The sequence below is a fragment of the Hypomesus nipponensis genome, chromosome 9 (genome assembly GCF_054491055.1).
Source record: "Hypomesus nipponensis isolate SF chromosome 9, ASM5449105v1, whole genome shotgun sequence".
NCBI classification, from domain to species: Eukaryota; Metazoa; Chordata; class Actinopteri; order Osmeriformes; family Osmeridae; genus Hypomesus; species Hypomesus nipponensis.
In genome coordinates, this window is record NC_140369.1 from 10,290,355 (window position 1) to 10,316,848 (window position 26,494).

At 45.8% G+C, this 26,494-nt stretch overlaps 3 protein-coding genes across 6 annotated transcripts; all 3 read right to left on the bottom strand.

Moving 5' to 3' along the window:
• Positions 1–252: 252 nt before the first annotated feature.
• Positions 253–13,042, bottom strand: larp4ab (La ribonucleoprotein 4Ab). Of its 4 annotated transcripts, none has more exons than XM_084705419.1 (17): positions 12,523–13,042; positions 10,265–10,406; positions 9,788–9,937; positions 9,494–9,590; positions 9,257–9,393; positions 9,039–9,142; positions 8,786–8,896; positions 8,422–8,475; positions 7,444–7,656; positions 6,803–6,897; positions 6,613–6,654; positions 5,282–5,512; positions 4,944–4,995; positions 4,687–4,848; positions 4,451–4,581; positions 4,173–4,362; positions 253–4,068 (listed from the first exon to the last, which is right to left on the bottom strand). In XM_084705419.1, the coding sequence occupies exons 1-17, from the start codon at positions 12,643–12,645 to the stop codon at positions 3,676–3,678; spliced, it is 2,427 nt and encodes an 808-aa protein (XP_084561545.1). In that variant the 5' UTR covers positions 12,646–13,042; the 3' UTR covers positions 253–3,675. The 4 variants fall into 4 exon arrangements, with proteins under 4 accessions (XP_084561545.1, XP_084561544.1, XP_084561547.1 ...); XM_084705418.1 differs by having other exon boundaries at positions 9,494–9,593; XM_084705421.1 differs by lacking the exon at positions 12,523–13,042 and adding an exon at positions 11,344–11,527 and having other exon boundaries at positions 9,494–9,593.
• A 615-nt stretch (positions 13,043–13,657) lies between these two features.
• Positions 13,658–15,242, bottom strand: pfdn5 (prefoldin 5). Its single transcript, XM_084705177.1, has 6 exons — positions 15,104–15,242; positions 14,598–14,700; positions 14,467–14,498; positions 14,181–14,255; positions 13,945–14,050; positions 13,658–13,847 (listed from the first exon to the last, which is right to left on the bottom strand). The coding sequence occupies exons 1-6, from the start codon at positions 15,167–15,169 to the stop codon at positions 13,768–13,770; spliced, it is 462 nt and encodes a 153-aa protein (XP_084561303.1). The 5' UTR covers positions 15,170–15,242; the 3' UTR covers positions 13,658–13,767.
• A 111-nt stretch (positions 15,243–15,353) lies between these two features.
• On the bottom strand, positions 15,354–26,329 carry espl1 (extra spindle pole bodies like 1, separase). The gene is made up of 31 exons (XM_084706013.1): positions 25,926–26,329; positions 25,450–25,752; positions 24,609–25,358; positions 24,407–24,508; positions 24,196–24,307; positions 23,973–24,100; positions 23,610–23,803; positions 23,182–23,424; positions 22,953–23,097; positions 22,683–22,842; positions 22,456–22,595; positions 22,175–22,309; positions 21,955–22,071; positions 21,690–21,861; positions 21,414–21,542; positions 20,986–21,142; positions 20,742–20,851; positions 19,470–20,611; positions 18,966–19,371; positions 18,709–18,861; positions 18,393–18,606; positions 17,920–18,122; positions 17,691–17,818; positions 17,456–17,578; positions 17,200–17,349; positions 16,946–17,113; positions 16,745–16,849; positions 16,524–16,639; positions 16,334–16,417; positions 16,062–16,226; positions 15,354–15,797 (listed from the first exon to the last, which is right to left on the bottom strand). Exons 1-31 carry the CDS (start codon positions 26,004–26,006, stop codon positions 15,596–15,598), a joined length of 6,537 nt encoding a protein of 2,178 aa, XP_084562139.1. The 5' UTR covers positions 26,007–26,329; the 3' UTR covers positions 15,354–15,595.
• Positions 26,330–26,494: the final 165 nt, after the last annotated feature.

Sequence of the window (26,494 nt, forward strand, 5' to 3'; positions counted from 1 at the left end):
AAGTAGGACTGTGTTTTAATATGTAATACAGGAAGGTGATCGTGAGAGGGAATAAAATAAGCATTGCAATCCCAAATGTTCGCAATATTGCAACAGATGGTCCCTCAAACCTGTCAATTGCACATCTTATAATGTACTTATAATGGTTCAAATATATCTTAAGAAGCTCACATCACATTGCCGTAAGTAATATGTCAAACTGAAACCGCCAAACGTAGTTATTCATGTGTAAAGTACAAAACCAAAGACAGGTTGTTAAAAATATATTTATATTTTAATACATTTTTGCAATGATTCAACAGTCCGCAGACTCTGAAACCACATCATCCCAGTTCACGTTGGAAATTCTCAAAGCTGGATGCCAATCTCATGATCTGAAACAGTAGTATAAGGTCAGGCTAAAACATCTACTACTTATTCGACTACACATAAGCAAATACACACACAACAAACTCACATTCTCTAAAGCCATATTCTAGCCTCCTGAGCTAAATGTACATAAATGCCATTTTGTCTTTAAAAGTCCTTGTGCTCACAATTTCACAACCAACAAGCCTGTTTTATTCAGTTACATGAATTGTGTTCATCCAACTGACTTTTAAGTAGGAAAGTTCAACACTGAGATAAAGGCACTGGAATTGTGGCATGGTCAGAATAACGATTAGAGAAATAAGAGCACACATGCACACACACAATCGCGAATAAAGAATAAGGACAAAACCTACAGAGCAGACAGACGTTTAAAATTCATGCACAGGAGACTCAAATCACATTTGGGGTAAAACAAGGATAGTTTGTACTTTATTTTCTTTTAACATTTTTTTTGTTCAAACATCTATAGATCAATAATTCAGTGTCTCATTTGTTCACTCATCTTATAAGTCACCTAAATCCCTACACAGCTTCAGCAGAATAGTTGAACAAAAAAATCTAAACCCTAACCCTGTAAAAATCTGCAATCCTAATCAACACCTTTCCATAAGGCATGTGTCTAAATGATTACAACTTACAGAACAGTTATGTTTTGAAACAAGGTTAGTGCATTTAAATTACACCACTAGCTGCTCATGGTTTAGCCATTATTGGATGTAAAATCAAATTTAAAAAGCAGGCTGAAGTAAAGCAATAACACTGAACTGCTACCAAAACAGCAATGCAGAGTACTTAGGCCATGTCTTAACTACAGTAATACATACCCCAAATTATTACACACAAATTTGGGGAGAGGAAACACTAACTAGAGAAACAAAAAGGTATGCTAGAGTTACAATAAATAAAAAATAAAAAGCATAAAAAGCATACAAATAAAATCAAACCCAAATCAGCCAAACGGATACAAGAGGAGCACAAAGAAAATAAGAATACAAAAAAAAACAACTCCTATCAGACTATCCAGATCAAAGAGGATCATGGGATGTGTAGGAGACAATCTACTGTACAAAAACATTCAAATCACTAACTGGTGTGGACTAGAGTGTGGACTGGTGTGTCCACCAAGAGAGACTACATTCATTTCAAGCCTTAACTGGCAATCAAAAACACTAAGCATTAACTGAAACATTTGATGGAAAAGAGGGGCAAGGGAGTGAGAAACAGTTGATTGGAACTTGGTTCCTGAGATTGTCATTCTGCTTGATTAAATTTGGTTTGGATGGTTTTCAAATTCATTCATACAGATGCTAAATTAGTTCATTACAAAGTTTGTAAAAGCATAGTAAAAACTGAACAGCTAAAAGTTAAAATGTCTAGTCATCACTAACGTCCACCTCACAGTTAATGGAAGCACAAAGTATCCAAATATATGATGCACATGAACATCCTCAAATCATATCCAAGAAGGTACAAAGTCATCAAACCCCAAAACAAGAGTGAAATGTACAAGGGACTGTCATTAATCCTATGAATTTAAGGGCAGAATTGTCTACAATATCTTATCAAAACACTGACACTATCATGATTTCTACCTCTCTGCTTATCGTAACATCAAATTCTGCACAATTATTTCATCTTTTAAATAATTAGGACATATTTGCTCCTCTAAACTGTCAAACCACAGCAGCGCCACAGATTCCTGGACACAAGAACATACGTATAATGAAAGCAGAGATTCTTAAACCAAACCCTCAAATACATCATCTACCACCTTGTGCTCAGGAAGACCCCAACGTCATAAAACACAACTTCTGTAATAAGTCGCTCTGGATAATAATAGCGTCCGCTAAATGTAATGTAAATGTAATGACAAATTAATTTCATTATCAAAATAATTGCATTATAATGTTAGATTCCACAGTGATCTGAGCCCTCAATGGATGAGTGGGCTTCTTAAAGGGATGTGACAGCTCATTTGCACAGCATGCTATTAGAACTCAATGCAATCCCAGTATGAACCATCTAAATGCCTGGAAGACTGCCCCAAAACTGTTGTGCAGGTATGTTCATGGGGAGAAGTCATGCTTTATAGTACTTAACAAATATTAAGACATTGCAAGCCAGTTTAAAATACGGAGCCAATTATGCTGCTTTATGAATCTCAATTAATGAATAATTAATGTTAATGTTTCTTAAATGAATATATACACACACCCACCATACTGCAGAGCCCCCCCCCAATGTACAGATATGTACACTATTACACCTGGAGGACAATGCCAGCCCCAATTCTTGACAAGCTCAAAACCAAACCAGGCATCAGCCCTCTCAAGCAGTCACACCACACCCCAACCCCTCTTCCTGTTCAGCTTAATCCCAAACCAATCACCTCCTGGGCAGAGGTTTTAAAAATGAAGAGAACCTCATGTCAAAGTCACAGGTCTCACGTCATAAGACAAATCGGTTCATTTCTCACATATTTGCATGACACAAGTAAACATGTACCATAGTCAAAATATAATTTTTAAATTAGACCATTCCAATTATTACAAACATAACCCCCTCATGTTGTGTTCTGACGTTCACAGTCATTACCAGCTCCTAGCTGTCACATGCAGTCAGTTCACCAAAACCTGCAGCTTCCCATCACAACCTGACCTACCAGCCTGCTAAACCATCTTACAGATATGACTAGTTCCTTCCTTATACACATTTCTGTTCACAAATAGTTAACCAACAACCATCTGTAAAATTCAGGGAAAGCTAGTAAATGTCAATGCCAATTAATTAGGATGTATACTCCCTACAGTTCCAATTGTATTGTATTGCATATCAAGTTTGTTTACACATGCGTGTTAACAGGTCTTAGTTTTTCTTCAAAACCGGTGCTCTGGATATGTATGGCATTAACGTGTTATTTTACTCCCTACCCCAAAACTCAATTTACAACCATCAATAGGCATAGTCATATTTAGCCAGGGGGAAAATGGTTGTGCAAATCCTTCAAATGTGTCATATGGAGGCTGCTGTTCAACATCCCTTACGTGGTCCATACATCCAGTCTGATTCATGTGCGACACCCCTGCACCGAATAGATTTATACTCGTGGACGTTCCCATTCGTTGGCCTGCGTAGGGCACAACAAAACGAGGACCTTATAGAACACCAAAGTTCTTCAATCCAATAATATTTATATGTTCATATATCTCTCTATACATACACACATACATTTATACATATATACGTATACAGATTTGTGATGATTTCTTCCTGTAAGTCCACTGATTGTTGTTGTTTTGTTATCTACTTTGGTGACCGAGGGGGAATATTCTGCTCCTTGCCACTCCGTCTGGCCCCTCCCTGAGGGGAGATTCGTCGACCAATGGGATAGGATCTCTGATGATGATCGCGGATCTTTAGCCCCACCCCACCACGGGTGTCACGGTTGCCTCCACGGTAGGAGCCCAGTGGGGCACGGGCGGCACGCCCTTCACCGTTTCTCTCATAGGGTTTCTCTGACCTGTCAGAATTGCTGCTGGGAGACGAGGCGGACTCTTCTACCTTGTTAACCCGCAACTCCCTCAGGGGTTGGCTGGTTGAAGAGGGGGTGGGGGGAGGGGGCGATAGGCTGGGTGTGGGTGGGGGGTCCTTGGCTGGCCGCTGGCACACTTCAGCATAGCTCAGCTTCCTTGGCTCCTGGAGGAGCAGACACACGAGGGAGGAAGGACAGAGGATCTGTAAATAGGCACTGGGCCTGGGCACTGACAGATTCCACCCAATTCAACTTCCCCAAGACTCACCTGTGCAGGCGTGAGGACAGAGACAGTAGGGGTCGTTGTTGTGGGGCACACTGGCTGGCTTCGGGCGGGTTTGCTAGCAGGCACAGGCGGAGGCGAGGCGGGCAGAGAGGCGGCTGGTGCAGGGGGCGGGGCTGTCTCCTTAGGGGCTGGAGGTTCGGACGTTTCCACATCCTTTACCTGATGAGCAACACTACCCAGACCAGAGAGGATAACGATTACTGGAATAGTTTGATACTTTGTTTTAATGAATGCATGTGTCATGTGCTGCTGTACAGTACCTTGGGACAGGGGGCTCCACAGTGGGTGGAGTAGCTTTGGGGGCTGTTACAGTGGGACTTGGGGTGTTCACACTGTCCTGCTGGGCACTGCAGGCAGGCACAGGCACCGGGCTCTCTTGTTTGACCTCAAACTGAAAATAAGACGACTTGATTTAGGAAGCATTACAACAATGTCTAACTATTGACACCACACATGAAATGTAGGCACATTGAAATGAAATGAACTGCCACATTACCTTGTCGCTAGCCTTAAGACCTCGCACCACGTCAGACATGCGCGTCTCCAGCACAGTCTCTCCCTGCGTACTCACTACACACCCTGGCAACGGGGGGAAGTTGGAGGTTGCCAGGTCAAACTTGGGAGGCGGAGGCTTGACCTCAGCCAAGGGGAGGGACCTCTGCATATCAAAAACAAGAGCTCCGTCACACACAATCCATCAACAGTGCTTCTTCTGGGATGAGAGCAGAAACCAAAGAGAATCTTTCTACTGACCGTGGTCCGCTCGTCCTCTCTCCGCCTCCGCACACCTCTGTAGCTTCCTCTCCTGCAAAAGAATGTCATTGTTACACACAGTTGATGATGGATGATCTGCCGCAGTGCAGACCTGACGTGGAAAGGTTACAAAACCTCATTAGAGGCGGCATGATTTTAATGTCATACATGTTTGTGAAAGGAGGAAGGGGTTTGAATAACCACGTCTACTCATAGGGCATCTCACTGGGCCAAGTTCAACTAACAGAAGAATAAGAAAGGGTGAATCCCCATCGGTCCCCTCTGTGCTACACAAGGTCAACCTTCCCCAGAGTGATGTGTGAGGGCTCAGGACTCACCGGCCACGGCCAGCTATGCCCAGGTCTGTGCTGGCATCTGAGGTCAGTGGCATGGTATCCCTGAGGGTGAGGGGAGAAGCAGGCTCTGGGGTGCTGTGCAGAGGGCCTCCGGCTGCAGTTGTGAGGGGCTGGGTGCTGGAGGGGCCAGACAGACCATCCACCAGTGGGACTGGGGTCACACAGGGAGGGGAGGGCGCGTCACCAGGCCTGGGCTGGCTTTTCACGTGGTTCCTGACAACAGAGGGGACTGTCACAATGATGGCTTTTACAGATTTAAAAGATGAGGGTCCAGTTGGTTCATGGGTGAGGATCATGCAGACAAGGCACTCAAAGTGAACACTTAGATGGATGTTGTGGGGGCTCTTCATGCATGCTCCTACAGAGTCTCTGAGTGGTTTTAGTTTACTTCAATTTCAAGCTACAAACTTTCCACACCCCAGATAGACACAATGCCATAATCTGAAAGTGCTATCACAGCACAGCTGTAAAAGCTTTGCTTTCAAATTCATGGGAAAAGGAACCCCACACTGTAGCACTCCCTGAAGGACGCCTTCATGAAGATCAGCCATCCCCAATTAGCGGCCCGCGGGCCACATCCGGCCCGCAAGAGCCAAATGTCTGGCCCACACTGACAGTCTTAACTCTGTTCATCCTGACAGTTTGAATGCAAACCATCCAGAAAAATCTGACCAGCGCAAACAAAAAAATTGCAAGCATGTTAACATCATACAAGCACAACTACGTGTAAAACAACATGGCCACAAGAGAGCACAACAGCTGCCTCTTTACACGTTTCTTGTAAGCTTGCAAGAGCTAAGAAGCCATTCGCCGATGCCGACTTAATTAAACAATGTGCAATCGACATGGCTGTCTACGTTTTAAACCAAGAAAGAAAAAAAGTTGTTGAGCTGTTCAGCTGCAAGTTCCACTGTCGGCTAACATGGCAACCAGAAGAGTCGAAGAGAGTGTTTTTCCAGTCTACTCACCCATTTGAGGAAAACAGAAGCATTCTCACTAGCAATAGACTTGTCCTGTGACCAGACCGACATGGAACAGAATATGCTCCAGGGCCATTTTGTAATTTCGGTTTTGGACAAATTTTGTTTCCAGAGTAAATTTTCTCGTGTGACTCCCAACACCCCTACTAATAATTATAAAATCATAATAGAAGTAACATTTGCGCATTAAACTGTCGTAAAAAAAAAAACTAAGGCTTGGCATGCCTGACCAAATTTGGCCCTTTTGGAAATCTAATTGGGGAACCCTGATGTAGATGATACTGTGATGCAGTGAGACAAATACTAATGGCAAATACATTTGATCATGTATACCTGAAGGCATTGATTACATTTTTCCTGGAATAGAGGGGGGCACTGTGGAATGGGGAAGGTAAGATGCAACTAATTATTAACAGCCAATATAATACAAGTACATTTGTCACAGGCAGGAAGTGACATCTGTTCACTGGATCACGTCTAGTATTATTCTGGGATGGAGCACCACACCCTGATGGAGACCTACCGGGTCCTGTTGAAGGGCCGGCCCAGGGGACTGGAGCCTAGCTTGTAGTTTCCAGAGGTGCTGAAGCCGTTAAAGCCACTGTTGGGGAATGGGGCCTGGATCGGGGGGGAGGGGGGGGGGATAAAACAGCTTAATTAGCTACAATTCACACAGTGCCAAAAAGGTCATCAATTACCAACAACTATTTTCAACAGCATGACTTAATAGGCGTGGCTGAGGACAAGCTGATTCAGACAGACAGAAGAGGACTACATTTCCTTATGTCATCAAGACTGTGACCCTGGCGTGCAGAGTTGTGGGTATGACTTACAGCTGAGCCATGCTGTATCACCTGTAGGGTGAAACAGGATGCAAGAGCATCCATGGCTCAGACCCCCAACTGTAGACCCTCAGATCTCATAATCTTACTGGTCACTGGGCAGGCCCCTGATACTAACCACGTAGGAGGAAAGAGGAAGAGGGGAGGCGGGAAGAGAGGAGTTGGAGGGGGGAGGGAGTAGATTAGACCCATGTGGTTAGCTCAGTGCCTGAAATCCCTCAATGCGTTCAGTTGTCATCATTGGGTCAGTTGGGGGGGGGGGGTCAAAGGTCTTCGTGTAAAGAACAAGCATCTAAAGAAACATGCAGAGTCTTATACATACCAGTGGTGTCTCAAAGTAAGGAGTGGGTGACGGGTTCCATGTGGGGGGCACCAGAGGGTAGAGCGGGTACTGCTGGGGGGGGTTGTACATCTGCTGCATGTAGACGGGGGTGCTGTACTGGTTCTGGTTCTGGGAGTGCTGGCTGTACACGCTGGAGTCTACGCTGCGGTAGCCATTCTTAGCGTAGAATGTACTGATGGCCTTGATTCGTGCCTTGAGAAGAGGAAGGACATTGTGTGTGTGTGTACATTCAAAGAGGAATAAGAATAGAGAATCAGTCTACACATTAGAACATTAACAAACACAAAACAGTTCCAATCCAGTTCTCTGTCCCATTGTGTGAAAGCTGCACTCCTAGTTCCCCTCAGATCTCATAATCTCACGGTCACTAGGCCAGAGAACACTGTGCTGATGGAGAGTTGGGTGGGAGGGAGGGAGAGGAGAAAGATGATGAGTGAGAGTGTGAGAGAGGGAAGTGAGAGTGTGAGAGAGGGAAGTTAGACGGGAATAAAGATGGATTTAAAGAGATGAGCCCCTCCACAGCCACGGTGAACCTGGGTCCTTCCAAGCGCGATACTGATCATCACAGGGGGGATGGCAGAACTTGCTGAAACTTGAGCAATGGATAAAAGGGCTTGCTAATCAATTCTAAGATCATATCTGGGCATGTGTGTATAATATGTCCATGTTAAATTGAATCATTGAGTCATCATTGGCAACATAAAGGTTTTTAAAATGATGGTTGACTGAATGTGAAGCGTGCCATATCAAGGAAGCCAAGTGAGGTCAAGGCCTTTGGCACCTTATTGGCTAGACCCTGATCACACCATAGGACATGAAACAAAGGGAAGGGTCAGCTTTCAGGGTAGCCAACAGATATCATATCAACAACTGCAACTCACTGACCTCATACAAGCTGCCTACTGCATGCATTAGACTCCCCCTAACCCTGTCTAGATGAATATGTACAATACTCACCATAATGGGTTTTCCCTGAAATGTTTTGACTTCCTCTCTTAGGTATCTGTGGGCCTGGAGGAGGAAAATGAATGAGTCAGTGAACTGGTTTTATAAAGTTAGATCAGAAATTCCCTTCACCACATTCTTCATACACTTCATTCAAAATAAAATTTGCCAGAGGAAGCAAATTTGATATTAGAAGTGTTGTACATATTTATTTAGCCTCTGGTTCAAGAAAGAGTTGGGTTTTGCAGCATATTGCATTCCTGTTAGGGTGAGTAATGGGTGGAGTGTGTAGTTATACTATGTACACACACAATACTTGTATATCATGTAGATGCTAAAATACTAATATCGACAGCTGCAAATAATAAAACCATACCTGTTGTGCATCTGTGTCCGACTGGAATGTTATGTACCAGTTGTTGTTGTGTGCAAATTCAACACTAATAACTTTTGGACAGTTGTCATTCTGGAACAGGGCCTCCACTTCCTGGAGAAACAGAAACACAATCAGGAGGTAGCTCATAAAGCTACACCCACTCACACCGAGGGTACTGCGCAAACAACCACAAAATAACAAGGCTCCATCGAATCCCCTTCTACTTTTGACCAGGCCATGGACCCTTCCTTACCTCCACAGGCGTGGTCTCGGGGACCTCCCTCAGGATGATGATGCAGCGCTTGTGGTTGGGTCGTACCCTCTCCCCCGTATCGTCTACTTGCACCATTGGAGAGGCTGGAAACAAGAGCAAGAGATGTTGACAACCATCTCCATGCACATCAAGGCGCACAAATGGATTGGAGGAAAAGATCTAGGCTAGGTTCCAGTTCCTTGGAGGCCAGGGTTTACCTCTCAGCACTTTGAGGATGAGGTCCATGTCAGTAGTGAGAACCTTGATGTCCTCCATACTGGCGATCGTCCAGATGGGGACAAATTGATCGCTGTCCATCTGGGACATCAGGTACAGGTCCTTACACAGATTCTCTCTGCACACAAACACAAATTGACAGACACAATAATGAGCCTGAACGGAACACCCAGAAACGTCTAAATCCACATCAGCTGTGGTTTTGTCTGGTCCCTCACCTGGAGAAGCAGAACTCCAGCTGTTTCTTCAGGGACTCGTACAGGCTCTCTTCAGAGAGCGGCTGCGTCTGCTGCTGTTCCAGAACCTCTCCCTCCACTACTAACCAGGCCAGAAACAAACATTATTATCCTGTGCTTCAAATCGGTCAATTTACAAAGTATCTAACAAATTATTAAAATAGGAGCTCCAAAAGCATAATATTTAAACAACGTTAATACAGCAAAATTAACATTCCTTAGTGCAAAATGTCTACTGCTCTCTAAACCATCTGGTGTTGACCACTGCTTACTCACCTGTTGGGTCAGTCAGGGGTTCATAAAGGGGAAAGGCCAGCTCAGAGTGGTCCAGGCCATTCATCACTCCCCCCGGGGTCACAGCAGCACTGTGGTCTGACAGATCGGGATACTCTATGCTATACTCCTTCCCCACAGCAGGGGGAGTCTCTGAGTAGTCAGAAAGACAAGAGGCATGAACAAGATAAGACTGGGAAACCAGAGGGAGTCAGCGTCAAGGTTGGACCTGCCTGATAAAGTAATCCTGATTTGTTTTCAGTGCCTCAGAAAGCAGGGTTAAAAACGATTTCAGGCCCTGATTACATAGGCACAACCTGTAAAAGCCCCCACATCCTGTCTCCCAACATGGCACATGCAAAAACTGTGATTAGACTGAAAGTCAAAAGGGCACCACAAGGTCTCAGTAAACATGTGGAGAAGATTTGTGTAGGTCACTGGTAGCTGTAACTACAAGCACACCGTGTGCATGGTTCTCACCCTCGGTCATTTCAGCAGAAGAAGGGGAGGTCTGCTGCCAGTGGGAACCTTCGGTCCCGTCCTCTGGAACCTGGTCCTGGGGGGCAGACACCTCTTGCCACACTTTGGCGTTGGGGTTCAAGCCAGCTCCTTTTGTGGTGACCTGCACAATTGACATACAGACCCAATAAAGCCTAAACAAATGTGTACAGAAAATAGAACATATGAAGATATTCATGAATCTAAACACAATTTACAACTTTAGGCAGAGTTTTCATTCATGTCAACATTGCACTAGAAGGGTCATACTAAAAGTGTGTGTGTGTGTGTGTGGGGGGGGGGGGGGGGCTCATTCTGATGAGAGGCCATTCACTAAGCTAATATTACATATTTGTCCTTGAAGAACAAAGTCAGATCCACACACAAAGCAAAAGGCCTAAATATTTGCACATTACTTCTGTAGTCGTTTAAGGGCACCTTGAAATCCACAGACTTGTATGCATAACTAATATATTGTCTGCTTTTTACAAGCATAATGTATTTTTCCCCAAGCATCTGTGGTAATAGTGCATCTGCGTGGGTCGCTTCTCCATGTACCAACTTGATGTTTAAAATAGTCGAGCCTTTCAAAGAGCTTATCTGATTAGGTGGTTAGTATCAGTCACTCAAACCGAGGGCAATACAACGCTGCCTCAGAGTTGAAAACCGAAGCAAATCTAATACGTAACTAATCTAAAAATGTGTCAATTAATGCCTTATACAAACGAATTAAGTTATACCCTAGGCCTAGTTATTCACTTCTGTATTATTGAGCTATAACGTTGGTGGTGGGTTAGTTACAATTGTTAAGTTACACAATTGAGTCATTAGCCTTACTAGTGACCTTTGGATGCCAGTAAGACATACGGTAGCCATCATCCAACTACTCTAAAATAGTTGACTAAGACTAGCTTTGAATACAAACGAATGGCCAACAGTGAATGTAAACTGTGACCCATGTAAGAGTATTAACATGATAGTATTTCCAACATTAGCGGGCGCAATATGATTAAACCTAACTTTTCAGAAGCATGGCTTGCAGCAATGACGACATAGCCTACCTCGACAAATAACAGCATTTTATCTTCCTCGCAAGGTCGAGTCTACTCGCTGGCCACACTTAATAGATGTAGCCAGCCAATCCGAAATTGTATCAAGAATTGCGTTTTTAGTTCAAAAATATATTTCAACTGAACAAATGGTTCGAAAGAAACCACATGCAACGCTGTGAAAGAGCCCTCCTCGGCCGGAATAATTCATTGGTTATCGTGGTCCATTAGACTCCGCCTCTCAGACAGTCACATGTACGGACACACTTATGTGGCTCGCCTATTTTTTCATTCACACATTTTGCCCTTGTGATCATACGTCAAATGCTCCCGACTCCGCATTGGTTAGAGCGATGTGTCAATCAAAACTTTTTTTTTTTTACTGACACGAAAGAGGAGCACATGGCAGTATGGTGTTTCGAGAGAGATAAAAGAAATTCTGAATAAATATGTACTTCTGTTCACATATCAATACAAATCGGTGCCTGGTTTAATACTACTCAAACTTTTATAAATACATCTGAAAAAGAAAAAAAAATGCTACCCAACTTCATAAATAGAACCAGTTATGTCACAGCGGGTTCTCCAAACACTGGGGGGTTGGGCAAGTTCTTTGGCACCATCTAGCAAGCTAATAGCTAGCTAGGTAGCTAGACTAAGGTAGTACTACATTGAGGAAGTTAAGCATATTAAGTCATTTTCTAAGTAAATACAATGGCTATCTCGATAGAACGCACAACTGGAATACGAAGTGTTGAAGTTAAAGAGCTAACCTTAACTTAACTATTACTGCCTAGCTTACTGTGAGCTCAGTCATTCATTTTGTTCAACAATGACCACCCCATTAAGTGTTCTACTTGTGTATGAGGGATCAATGCAAGACAAGGGATTTGCCTATCAATGAATGAGCAATGCGTGTTGGCAACTGGCGACTGCTAGTCCTGTGGCTAACTATCAGTTCAGAAACATACATGCATTAGCCAGCAGCCACCTGTCGTTCTCAAACTCAGTTTAGCTAGATATCTAGACACACAATCCCGGCGCAGCCTAATTTGTAAATTTCACAGCATTGCATAGCAGTACACTAATACTTAACGTTGCAATACTTTGGTCAACATTTGCCTGACTTGACGTCTAGATCTCTTAAGATGCCATGTCCTTTGAGTGATAAGGCACCAGGCCTCAACTCACCATGCCGCCTTGATCCACGCTGTTTTCTGATAGTTTCTCTTCTTGTCCACAAGCACGGCGATCTGATCTTAGGATGATCACCTCCTTCAGCGACTCCTGACCCGGCTCAAATTCTGAACTCATCGGCCGCTCCTGACTCCACTACCCGCAGTATCCCCCGTCCCCCGTTTCTTTCGCCACTCTCCTTCCTCAACCAGCACCAGCGTGACTATGAGCAACAAGCTAGCTAGCTGAGTGGCGAAGTAGCGTAGCACTAGCTAGCAACTTGCGATTGTTTCTAATTCGTTCCCAACGCTGTACAGTAAATTAGATTAATAACTATCTACAAAATTATATATGAAATCAAATAACAAGATTCAATATATATTCGTATATTACAGAAGTGCTCTAATTCCCAACCATGCAACGAAAGACCTTTCAAAACGACGCTGACATCAAGTTCGCCCTCAGCCACCGTCCCGAAAGACTGTGCGACCGGTTACCGCCTCCATCGCTCTTTCCCTGGCAACAGTGCAACACTCACGCTGCATTGCATAGCAACCGGTGGGCCCGCATAGCGACAGCACGAGTTGAGAACTGCAGCTGCAGCAAGCGCTCCAGCATGCGATGACATATACCTTGCACGTTGGAAATTGAGTCATGTGCATCAACTTATGTGACCAGGGCATCACATACAAGCGAAATGTTATTCTGTTCTTCCTGGGCAGCTTATTGATCAGTATGAACTTTATTTACCAATTATTCAAAGCAGCGTTATAGTTTTACTTTTCTTTCTGGCATTTATACATAGGCTCCCAAAAAGAGAATGACAAAATGAAAGGCAATTTCAGTAAAAAAAAAAGTCTTCTTAGGCTACCAACTGTGGGATGGGGTGCATTTGTTGATTTTAGTAAATTTAAGGTCCCGAAAACTTGCTGTTATTAATTTATATGTTAAGTATATTTGATTTAACGTAACAGTTTAACTACAATCTTTAATAACCATTTTTTTAGGAACTGCACAGTAAAACAAGCATTACATTATTGGGACACAATCCCCAGACTCAACATCCAAATAACATGAACAGACCATAGCCATCGTAACACTATACAGTTCTCATGTGTGTTTCAGTACAAAGAAAAATGAAAGTCTGATCCTCAGTTACATACATTATTATTTAATTTTGCACAACAATGCTGTAGTAAAGCATGGAAATTAAAAAACAAATTCCTGTAGAGAGAAAGCAGACCCCAGCTCTCTCAGACATTAAGCCTTGGTGGTTCCCGACTGTGCTGCCTGTTGACTTTGAAGCTGTTGGATTTTGATGTTCATCACCTCAATCACAGCTATCAAAAATAGAAAAGAAGACAGCATGCATCAATATTGTCCCATTTTAATTAAAGTTGTTGCATTTTTGTATGAACATAAAACTTTGACATTTACCTTGTTTCATTGAATGCTTTTCCTGTAGGGCTGGCTGAATCTTCTCTATCTGCTTGGTGAGGAAGTCGATTTTGCGCTTGAAAAACTCCTTTGTGTCCCCAACATTCTACCCAAATAGTTCAGAAGAGAATGTTACACCAGTAGAAATGAACTGTTGCAATCCAAGTTATTATATCATAGTTATATATATATATATATATATATATATATAACTATCATAGTTATTTTCTTCTAACCTTTTCCACATAGTATCCGGTTCCCACATCCACTAAAACATGCTCAACATCATTTAGAGTTCCTGGAACATACATCTAATTGCAGATGTTAAGGGACATAACAAATGAAAACAAACACTCATGGGTCTGCATTAATCACAGGTTCAAAGAAACTGTCCCATAAAATTCGACTTACTTTGCTTTAAGATGGCTTTTTACGTGGCTACATTCACTGCCACACAACATTTTACATAACATCTAAAGACTGTAGAAACCCCTTCTTGGTTTACACAACACACAAGGATACAGAGCTGGTGAGAGGTACTAGTAATTCCTTTCCTTAAAAAAAGAGAGAAGTTGTCAGAACAATGATCCATCAATCTGGAAACAATATCATGAAATAAAAGACTTGTGTGAAGCTAGTCATTTATTTCTCACCAGCATTGTTTTTGTTGAGAACACTCAGGCTGTCCTTAGCCTCTACATATTTTGTCTGGACAACTTTGAGCTGACCGATTGAGGAGGTCAGAAACTCGGTTTCCTGCAAAGCATTGGAAAATCAAAACGAAAGAGGGACTTATATTCGTTGATCTATGTAGACCACCAGACAACCTATATGGTGACAGAGAAGAGTGAAACTCCAGTACAATTAATACAAAAATATAAGTAGGCTACTTAACATTTTGAATGTCCACAATTACACGTCAATAGTTGTCCCAATTATCTAGCTAGGAAATTGTAAGGACTAGCTGAAAATGACCTGGCAGCTATCAAGAATTTACTCTACTATATTAGATTAGGTAGCATAGATAGCTAGCCATTTAGCCCACAGGCTAGCTAACATTCCGCTGTTGTGTGGCACTTCTTAGTGATATTTGTCCCGTAAAATCAATAAGCATAGAAAGATCACACCCACATATATGAACAATGTTCCATTAAATTACCTGCTCTAGTTGGGTTTTTAGTCCCTCTAGCTGAGGAAGAGAAAGCTCTGTCAGATTCACAGCCATGTTGAAAGTGTGGGACAGGTGACCCACGGAAGTATTTCGTGACAGAGAAAACGCCTTTCTCTATAAAATGGAGTATGTCACGACATACTGCCCCCTAGCAGTGCGGAGCAAAAGGAAAGCGTTTTTTGTTGAGCACGGCACATCGATAAAATAATTTTCGCAATAATGAGACCAACGTGGGGCATTTTCATACTATGATGCATTTATTGGAGAAAATCAATTAATACTTTGAGTACATTGAAGTAACACTTTAAAACCATATCTGTCCAATTTTAAAAAAAGCATTCCATTACAATAAATACATTCCCGCAAATAATCCATAAAACTTTAAAATAATGTTACATAACATAACAACATAAGAGTGCATGGCTTCAAAAGTATGAATGCTTAGTCTATCCAATCAGATGTTTGCCATTTCCTCAAGTCCTACTGCAGGTAAATTGGCAGGCCGTAGACTATAGGCGCTGCCCCTATGAGGTGTTTTAGGTGTGTCGCCTGGCGTGAGGTGGCCATGTGGTCAAGGAGGGGCGCCCCTGAGCCAGCAGACAGCCAAGACTCCAGCAGGGCCTTGGTGAAGCGGTCGATGTCCCGATCAGTCACATCCCATAGGTTACCCAGAACAAACGGGCTACATGAAAGAAAGGAGATGGAACATGTCAAATCCAGACAAAAAAAATCCATCTGTACCTCTTCCTTTCTCTAAGTCTATGGCAGGAACAATTATTTATATATTTTACAAGAATAAATCAAATAGATCTCTTATTTTGACGTTCCCTTTCTTATTGGAACGGGATGAAACATTTTATGCACAAACAAAAGCTATGACGACAACTTCAGCTCTCTATATTTAAAGCTTGCGTGTGTGTTTGTGCAACCAGTCTGTTCATCTCACCAGCCAGCCATGAGGTAGTTGAGGATGATGCCTGAGCCTTCCTGCTCCCCTCGCACAGCCAGAGCAGCACTGCTGCAGCCAAAGAGGAGAGAGGCCGCTCTCAGATCCTGCTTCAGGATCCTCTGTCCGTCAAGGTAGCGAGCTCCTGCCCCATGACCCACGTAACTGGAACCAAAGAGGAAGAAACCGATGAGACGACTAGGCCACCATCAAAAACACTTTACTATAGAACAAAATGATACATAAAAAACGTGACATGGAATTCCACTCACATGTAAAGATCTTTGGTCGTCACCACTTCCTGTAGTTGCTCAGAATTAGGACGTACTCCACACACACCCTGCCATTGCCCTTCACTTTGGGGTGAGCGAGACAGAATAAGTTGATCAGAATCATTTAACCCTGAGCAATGGCAGTTGCAGTACCAATTGTGTGAATGTGTCACTTTGCCGCTGGGCTCACCTGCTGAACCAGTCTTTGAAGCGCTCCTCTGTGTCTCCGAGGTTGGCGTCAGGGTTCAGCACATAGTATACCTGCTTTGTGTCCACCCCTCGATTCAGGACACACCCGGGGTCAGACTGTGGAGAGGATGGCATACTGTCATCTGCACTCAGCTTAAACAACTAAACCAAAGAGCACAGTATACACTACGTGGTATTTGATGTGCTCGTCTTGGTTCTTGCCTCTTTCAGAGCACAGAGTCCCAGCAGTGAGTGGAGAGATGGCATGCGAGTAACACTTTGAGGCCTCAGACACGAGATGCTCTCCCATGGCAGCTTCTGAAGGTACTGCAGAGGAACAAGAGCAACGGGTCAATGAAGAGGCACTACCTTTACAGGAGCACGTCATTTGATTTAATAGATGAGAAGTACAGGGACTCCAACCTTGTCTAGGATGAGGACCACATGGCCCTTTGGCTCAGCTCTCTCAGTCAGGGAAGACACAGCAGCCTGCAGCAGAAGCACACACTCCTCACCCCGCTCTGGACACAAGCCGTGGGCCAGCAGCCGCAGGTCTTGCTGGGACAACAAGGGAGAAGCTGACAGCACAGCCTGGGGGGGGAAAAAACGGGATTAATAACGACACATAAGGTTAATTGGAACCGTCGAAAATATTCCAACCCGATACATGCACACACCTTGAGCATGTCTTTAGTGATCTCAGCACCCAGCGCTGTGAGGCTCTTGTGGATGTTCTGGGTCACGGTGGACAGCTGGGGGTCAGAGGTTAGGGGAAGGAGGAGCCCACGCCAGCAGACCAGAAGACCCTCCATCTCCTCCAGCAGCCTCTGAGGAAAGCAGAGTGAGAGATGGTTCACATGCAGTTCCTCGTTTCTATTTCCCACTGACTGATTTGTGGGCAACATGCATGCTTGGTTGCTGCAGCAGGCTTGCCTCAACACGAGCATCTAGCCCCCTACGTCCCTGCCACCACTTGGCCTTGTCAGAGACACAGCTCACAGCCTTCTGCTCCTTCTGGACACTGTCCATCTCTTGCACCAGCCAGCTGACAGGGTGCTACAGTAACATATATAAAAGATAGTCAGTGCATGCGCACATATGGTGTAAGACAGTAGGTGGAGGAAGGCAGCAGTAGAGGTGGACAGATGGAGAGTGTTCCTTTTCCCACCTCTCTCTGGGTGGTGGGGATGCGGACAGTCACAGGAGCAGAGCCCTTCTCCAGACGAGACAGCAGCAGTGTGTCTCCAATCTCCCCTGGCTGCACCTCCAGCACAGACAGCACACACACGGTCACCCCTGCAGCGCCACAGAGGAAGACCAGGGGAGAAACGAGGAACCAGTCAGTGTTGTCCTTACATTTCTGTGGAGGGCTGCAAAGCTTGTCCTCCATTACATACCTGAGGGGAGCTCTTGTAACTGCGTGGTGAACTTGTGGCAGTGGTGTTGGGGAAAGGCACTGGAGTCTGCAGCAGGGAAGGAATAAATGTCCTCCAGCTGAGCTAGTCTCTGCTCCACAGACGCCCCAGTCTGGGGAGGCGACTCCTGTAGACTGAGAGAACTCAGTTGGTCTGCCAGCTCACTGGAGCTCTTCTTTAGCTTCCTGTGTTGGACATGCAACATTGGAACATCATTGATTACGTTTCTAAACTGGTGAAAAGTTGCTCAAAGGAAAAGGGAGATGGATAAAGACAGACATGCAATTTTTTACAGATTCCCCCAATTGTTAAAAGTGTCGAACTGAAAGGGAACTAAAAGTGAACCGATAATCTTTTGTGGATATCTTCAACTGATGTGATTGGAACAAAGGGCTTGCTTTGGAATTAGATCAATTCAGTGACTCAAGTCATGTGGCTCAATTCAAGTGACTCACTTGAGGCGATTGGCCAAGTGGCGGATCATGTGATGTCGGCTGGTAACCCCCAGAGACTGGGTATGGAGCATTGCTGTGGTGACGGGGTCCTGCTGCCCCATAGACAGGGACAGCAGAGCACACAGTCGGGGATAGAGAGTGGGCGGGGGGAAATGCTGCAGGGCCAGCCAGGCTGTGAGCAGCAGAGACTGGATCACCTCCATAGATAGGTCACCTATGACGGGAAGAAGGAAGGAGACAGCAAGGTTCAACTCGAAGTAACTCCTCTTTGTGTGTATATCTGAAGCACCATGGCCTGCAGAAGCCTGTAGCTCACCTGGCCCAATAGTTAAGTGAGGATGGTGGATTGGCAGGGCTCCCGCTGGGTGGCCTCCATTCCTGAGCTCAGATAGAAAGTCCCTCTCCTTGTCCCCACAACGGTCCTTCCGCAAGACCTCAAATTCTGTGTCTGAGGCATCCACAGCCATGGCTGTGGAGAGGAGAAATACTGACAGTTTTTAAAGTTGTATACAAATGCAAATGTTTAACACAACTGGCCACTGCTGATCATTAAGTGTTCAAGCAAGTTCTCACCAGCCAGTCTGTTCTCCTCCGCCTCAGTGTCCGATGCTCTCAGCTCCTCTATGCTGGAGTCCAGCGTTCCCTCATTCTCCTCCTCTATGGTCCTCATATTCTCTGGTTCCTCTCCTGCTTCTGGCCCAGACGGCGCTCTTCTGGACCTCCCCCTCCTGGCTGGACGAGTAGGGGTCACCGCCCCCCTGCCCTCCTCCTCCGAAGAGGTGCAGGACAAAGGCAGCACGGTGCTCTTCTTGCCTCTGGCAGGCCTCCTGGGGAGGGCAGTCTTGACAGGTGGCTCTGAGGCAGCTTTGAGGACACAGGCTTTTCTGGTGGAGGCAGGGCGCTTCTTAGAGGCCTCTGCCTTCTCCTTGACCTCCACGTGTGGGTCAGCTTCTGGGTCGCTCTCATCACTAAACTCGACCTGAGGCAGGACACAAGAACCCATTAGAAACCAACTGAAAGGCAAGCATGCGAGTTGGCAGACAGCCATGAATATTAAACACAATGTAGATCCCATACTTTGAAACGAGACTTCTTGGTGCGTTTAGGTGCTGCAGGTACAGGCTGGGGTTTGTCCTGAACTGGGGACACTTCCTCATACACCATGAAGGGCACTTTGAGGGCAGGCTTGACGGCCCCTTTCCGTACTGAGGCTGGAGCGCTGAGCCTGTGGACAGGGGTGCAGACCACCATGGGGACCACCGTATCAAAATCAAAGGAGCTGTGCTCTCCAACAGATGACTTGGTTCTAGGTGGCTTCACAGCCACTGGAGTCTTGGGGACCAGACACTTGGGCTTGGTGGCAGTGGTGGACAGTGACACTTTGATCTTTGAGACTGAGTCTTTGGCCTTTTTGGAGTCTTTGGTCTTGGCTGGGTCTTTAGGCTTCTTTGTAGAGACAGGTGGAGGCAGTGTTTTGGGCTTATGGTCTGGCTCCACAGCCTCTTTAGGTGGCTTCCATGTCCAAGCAGGGGAGAACAGCTCCTCCAGGGGGCAGTGGTTCTGTGTAGCCAGGGCTAGGCAGGAGGCCAGAGCTTTGGCCCCCAGCAAGCCAGCCCTCAGGGGACCTAGTTCTGGAGAGGGCTTTGAGGCTAGGAAAGCCTGGCCAGCCTCCAAGACCTTCCAGATTCCCTGGGCTTTCTCCTGATGTAGATCCAGACCAGACAGGGCCATGCAAAGGTATACGCGACCCACCACATCCTGCAGAAGGGTGGGCTTGCAGGGGGCCTTGGTGGCCCCAACGAGGGGAACAAGGTTTGCTAACCTGGTGCCAACTTTGGTTGTCACCCCCTTGCAACGAGCCAGTGTGGCCAAGTGGAGTTTGCGGGAGGAGCGGCGCTCCGTGAGGCCCAGCTGGAGGGCTAGGTCGGCCTGGGTGGCAGCCCAGCGGGCAGTGACGCGGCCCAGGCTGGGTTCGGAGCAGCAGGGGCACTGGCAGTCAGCCTGGTGGCTCAGGGAGGAGAGCCAGCGCTGGGCCCTGGCTTTGAGAGGAGGAGAGCTGGCCTGATCCTGCTCCACTGGCTCCTTAGGAAGCCACCTGGTGCTGAGGAAGCCTTTACAGTCCTCCTCAGAACTAAGGAGAGGAGACTGGAGCTTTTGTGCTGGACAGCCTTTCCTAGGCTTGATTTTCACTTTTGTGTTTTTCTCTTGGTTAGCAAAGTCTAAAAGAAACAAAACAAAATCGATTCGACTAATGTAAAACAAATAGAAGTCGGAATAGCCTTGAATTGACCTCACTCAATTATATAATATGTCTACAGTCCCTTGAGGGTGCATGCAAGTGGGACTGACCTGTGCAGAGCTCCAGCAGGTTCCGGACCTTGTCCAGGTCAAAGCCACTCTCCTCCCTCTCTCCCTTCATCAGCTCCAGCTCAGCCTTGACCACCAGCAGCTCAGCACACCTATACCAGAACACACACACGGATGGTCAGCTCCAATCATCCCAAACAGCTGTTAAATCAAGCCATAGATTAGATTGCTGACCAAACACCCTTGCAGTGTGTTGAAGGAGGTAACCTCAACACAGTGTACATACTGGCTGAGAGCCTGCAGCTTGGTGGCTAGTTTAAGGGCCTCCAGGCACTGCAGCTTGGCCTCATGCACGGCCCCACTGCTGCTCCTCACATACACCATCCTGACAGAGCACGCCAGCAGCTCAGACAGCAGCTGCCACTTCAACACCAAGTTATCACCTGAGGAGAGAAAGAGAGGGAGAGGACCATTGAAAGAAAGAAGGCGAGCAGTGTTTCCCATACATTGTTTTTTTTTTTTTTGTGGCAGCATGACAAAAAATGAATACACAAATATCAGGTGGACCATCTTCTTTCAGTAATTCTCTTAGATGTCTTATCTTAAGTTCTTGAGTATTTTCAAGGGCAAAAAGCCATAAGGGAGACACGGAAATAAAAACCGGCCAAGTCCAGGTCTATAAGTTCTCCCACATAGAAAGGCAAGCATGTGTACCTTGGTCTATGAAGTGATTCTCAAAGCTGCTGCTGTAGGCTCCATATAGACCATTCCCCACCAGAGTGACCAGCAAGCTGCACAGCAACTTCAGACTGTCATAGAGTACGACGTCTGGGCTCTTCAGACCTGGAACAAACCGAGACACAAACGGTAAACACACAAACCAACAAAAAAAGACAGCCAATCCTCAGTTCTGTGGCTCACAGCAAGAAACAAAGTAGGAAGTGAGGTGGAGCCCTTCCAGGTATGGTATAAGTGTACAGTAGTGCTAACCATGGTCAGTGATGTGTTGGCGCAGGGCCTCCGGTAAAGTGCCAGTGTCCAGACTCAGGTAGGCACTGCAGGTCTGGAGCGCTCTCGCACGCAGAAGATACCAGCTTTTGGAATGCCTCTGCTCCCCCACCTCTCTCAGAACCTCACACAGGTAGGACACTCCCCTCTTCACCTGAGACACAAGAAGAAAGGGATCAGATGGGCTGGTGTCAGCAGAATCAGAGAAAGGTTTCAGGCATAGTCAGTGTGCGTGTTGGTGCGTTACCTGTCCTGTGCTGTAACAAAGCTGAGCTCTCAAGAGAGTGGCCATGACCGAAAGAGGAGATGCTCCTTCAGTAGAGGGGTTGTGGCCCAGACAATGTTCTGCCTGCTCCAGCTGGGACTGAAACAAGAACGAGAAACCACGTGAGCCCATCACATGCATGCAGATGGACATTCACAGCACTTCTGAAATGATTTAATTTAGTTGTGAAGGTGTAACTTACCTCTCCAAGCTCTGGGGCCCCCAGCTCCAGAAGCAGTCTGGCAGAGTGGCATAAGGAGGTGGCACAGCCCTGGGTGTCACCCAGACCCCTGGAGAGGCCAATGGCCAGCTGGTAAGCTTCCAAAGCCTGCAGAGGCTGAGAAAGAACAGGAGGTCAAAGGTCATTAAAGGCTTTCTGAAACATCCCATTATATGGCAACTCTGAATAAATGGATTGTTTGGAACAGATCATCAGATCTAGGCCTACATCTGTTCAAAAAAGAATGAAGTACTTGTTGTTACCTTGCCCATGAGTTTGTAGAGGGCAGCAGTGAGGCCAATGGAAGCACAGGTCTGTATGGGGTTTCTGACAGATGGTACCTTGTGGTTCTGCAGCAAAGAGGTCCACTCAGCCAAGGCTCTGTCCAGAGGCTGGTGCCGCTCTGAGGACACACACAAACGCACTCCGTCATTTACTGAACAAAACGTCCAAGTGTTTGCAGGTGCATGTGTATTTGCAATGTTCTTACTGCTTTCGTCTGCGAGGTTAAAGTGTAGGCCTTCGTACACCAGGTGGCTATCTTGTTGCTTCTGCTTGTCTTCATAGTCCAGGTCGTTGGTGGGAACAGGTATGGTGTCGCTCCCTGCCTGTTCACACACATCCCGCAGCTTCCCCCCTTTCTCTATGGCCTGACCAAGGGGACAAACACATGTCAGTCAAGCAACAGACTAAACTTTGTACAATTATTTAAAAGAATTACTAAATGAATTTGAAGTGGTCAGAGCTGACCATCGCCCACCTCCTGCAGGTTCTTCTCAAGGGTGCAGATGTAAAGCCACAGAGAGGCGTGGGCCCTGTCATCCTTCAGCCTATCAGCATTCTCTACTGTCTCAGGCTCCTCCTCCAGCAGACGCAGGGCCTCGTGTGTAAAATCGACTGCAGAGCTTTTCAAATGGAAGAACACAAGTGTGAAGCTGAAACATCGGAGTTTCTAGAATATTCATACTTGAATGACAAAGAGTACCAACCAGTCAGTCTGTTCACTGAAGTCCTGGAAACACACCACCTGGGCCATGTCACAGAGGTAGACAGCACGAAGCTGTGTGTGTGTGCTCTCCTCGTGGCAGATGTCTAGCAGGTCGCACAGTGTGTTGTAGCGCTCCTGGGTGGTGTCCCCAGCAGACTCCCTGTACGCCTTCAGCTCCTCCTCCAGGAGACACAACATCACCCCCTCGGCAGGGACGTCAGGACCAAAACCATCACGCAGCGTCCTAACCAAAACAGGATACTGTTACGTCATTCTCCTGTCAGCATAAATCCTTGAGTTTATCTTAGCATATGTACAGGATCATCTACACGTAAGCAATCAACTAACCCCCCATAGAAGCAGCTGAATAATCAGATAGAGAACCATAGACAGTGTCCATTTCAAGATGCATCTGGGCCAGACGGTCACCTGAGTCGTGTGTCCTCCTGGCCAGCCCGGGCTGCATCTGCCTTGGTCTTGACCCACAGGGCCACGGGTTCTGTCATGTGCTCTGTGACTCCCTCTCCCAGGACCTGCAGCCAGATGATGACCCAGTCCAAGGCCCTCTCAAGATGGCCTCCCCGTCGAGAGCTCTGCACCGCTAGCATGAAGGGACGATTTACCTGGAGGAGGGCAATGACAAATGTTATTTATTATTCGATGTATTGACCGCACAATGATTTAATGTATTGGTTAGCACAGCCTGTCACTCTTCTAAAAGGTCTGACAGATGTATCACCAATGCACTTCAATGATGTAGTGTAACCATCTTAAGCCATATGCTTAGTTTACCCTATCAATGGAGAGAGATTCAGGACAGTTCTTGCAGAGCTCCTGGCACAGGATCTCCACTAAGGTGAAGGCTTGGTTGTAGAGTTGGCGGTTGTAGAGGCCACATACAAGGTTACTCACAGCAGTGACTATGGAGAGAAGGAAACACGCACCGACAATGAAATCACAAGGCTGCTGTGATTCCAGTATGTTGTAACAGTATTGAAACAGTAAAATGCAATACCTGCTTTGACAAGGATGCCGTCATTGGGCAGTTTACGAATTTCAGTCATCATTCGGCCAGCAGTGGCCTGGCAGTACAGCAAAACTCTGTCCAGTATTACAGTGTTCTCCAGCTGAACAGACACAAATACACCATCAAATATATTGTAGAGTAGAGTTAATCATCAGCCTTTGTTTGGCCAGAGCCCCTAACAAAGAACAAAGCCCCTTACCTGTGAGGCCAGCATACTGTCATAGGTGAACACAAAGCCTTGATACATGCTGAAGCACAGGGACTGCTGGAGTCTGTTCTTCTCAGACTGCGATGCATCTTCCTGTGTGACACAACCCACAACAACAACAACAACAATGTAGTAGTAAAGCAAGTCAACAGACAACCCATTTCAAAGAGATCTGTAGATATTTGACACTAACCCTTTGTAATCTCTTCATCATTAGCTCCTGATGCTCCTCCAGAAAAGAGAACCAGGCCAGGAGCACTGGTCCAGTCAGGCCCTTGCCCTGCCCGACCTCCACAGCCCACACCACCATACTACACCCCTCCAAGACCGCATGGCCTTCCCGCACGCCCAGGGCAGCAGGAAGAGACCGGAGGGTCCGGGCACATTCTGTGAAAGCTTGTCCACACTTTCCTCCAGAACTAAGCGACTGTCGGATGTCTACTGCCCATCTGCCAAGAACCATAGCTGGGTGAGGATAGCTAGAACAATCGCTGCCCCTGCCCTGGACTTCATCTACCAGCCCTGAGGCCAGAGCCCAGTAACCTGCCTTACAAAGAAGCTTAGATGTAATCAACACCACCTCAGAGACAGTAGGAAGGCAAGGTTGCCTCAAGGGCTCCCCATCTCCTTCCCCAATGCACCCCATGGTCCAGTAACCCGCAAGGTATGTAAGCATCTCCTTCAGCAGGAAAGAGGCATCTTGCCCTGTCAGCGTCCCACTGCCCTTCTCAAATTCAGCTAGTGCATCCTCAATGTACATCGGGGCTTTGGAGCAGGCAGGGAGGGATATGTTCTCCCTGTCCAACAGCAGAAGGAAGCTAAGAGCTTGCATCTGATAATGCAGCTTGTCTCTGGGGCTTAAGGAGGTTTTATCTTGGGACCCTGACAGCGCGTTCCAAAGCACTGCAAAGCAGCTGCGCACAAGCACACAGTAGTCTTCAGTCTGTGGAGGACATGGATAAACACACTGTGAGAAATAGAGATGATGCATAAATAGAGCCAAGATACAAAGTACAGGTACATCTACTCTTTACCTGTGGGATTGGAACAAGCCTTTTATAGAGCAGGTTTCCCAAGTGGCTACAGGGTGGATGCACTCCCAGTGTGGCCAATTTCTTGAGAATGTGGAAGATAATTTTCTCCATGTACAAGGGGCTGCTTTGAGACCCAAGCTCCCCAGAAACGTCATATCCGTTGAGGGCAAGTTCCACTAGTTTTATCAAGCAGGTGGTATGATCTCTGTCTAGAGCCCCGACTCCAAGTTGTTGATTACAGGCCCTGATAATGCGGTCACATGTAGTGCGACCTTGTGGCCCTGGTCCACTCTTCACATACGTCTGTAAAAGTACAAATCAAGTTGTATTTAAAAACTGCAGTCTGACTTCGTAATAACAAATGTGTTCCACCTATATTGGAATAAAAGATGAAATGTGAAAACCTGAATAAGATTTAACAGGACCGTGACAACAAACTTCAGTTGCTAACCAAGCTGCTTTCCTTGAAAACTCACCTCCAAATCTTCATGTAGGAGACACGTCTCTTTTAAACACGCTGTCCGCTTTATGTACTCGTCAACCTTTAGACACCTCATTTTGTAACTGAAAACGTAACTAACTAAGACAAACTATATCTTCCGTTACGCCAATCAGTTAATCTTAACAAGATAGGCTGCTAACTGTATTAGCCAGCTAGAAGCTCAGCAGTTTCAGTCCATACGACTCGTATGTGTGCTAATGACATTAAATAAATCCACTGTTATAAAAGTGACTAGGCTACATAATAATGCCCAATTTGAAAAAAATCTCAATAAACAGTAGTTAGACGAGCTACATTGGATAAAATTGCCATTGGTAGTTGAGTAAAATAGTAAAACCAAAACAAGAGGTCCCCCGCGCACGGTTTTTGAAATAAATGTTGTAGCCAATCCGAATACTAACGGAAGTGCAAAGGGACTGGATGGGTAATGTAGTTTATTGTGGGACATTTTATGTCGCCATCTTCGATTTTTTACCACCCATCATAATATATTTTTCATATGAAAAATCTCCATAAAAAACATGTTATGGATTTTATTGAACA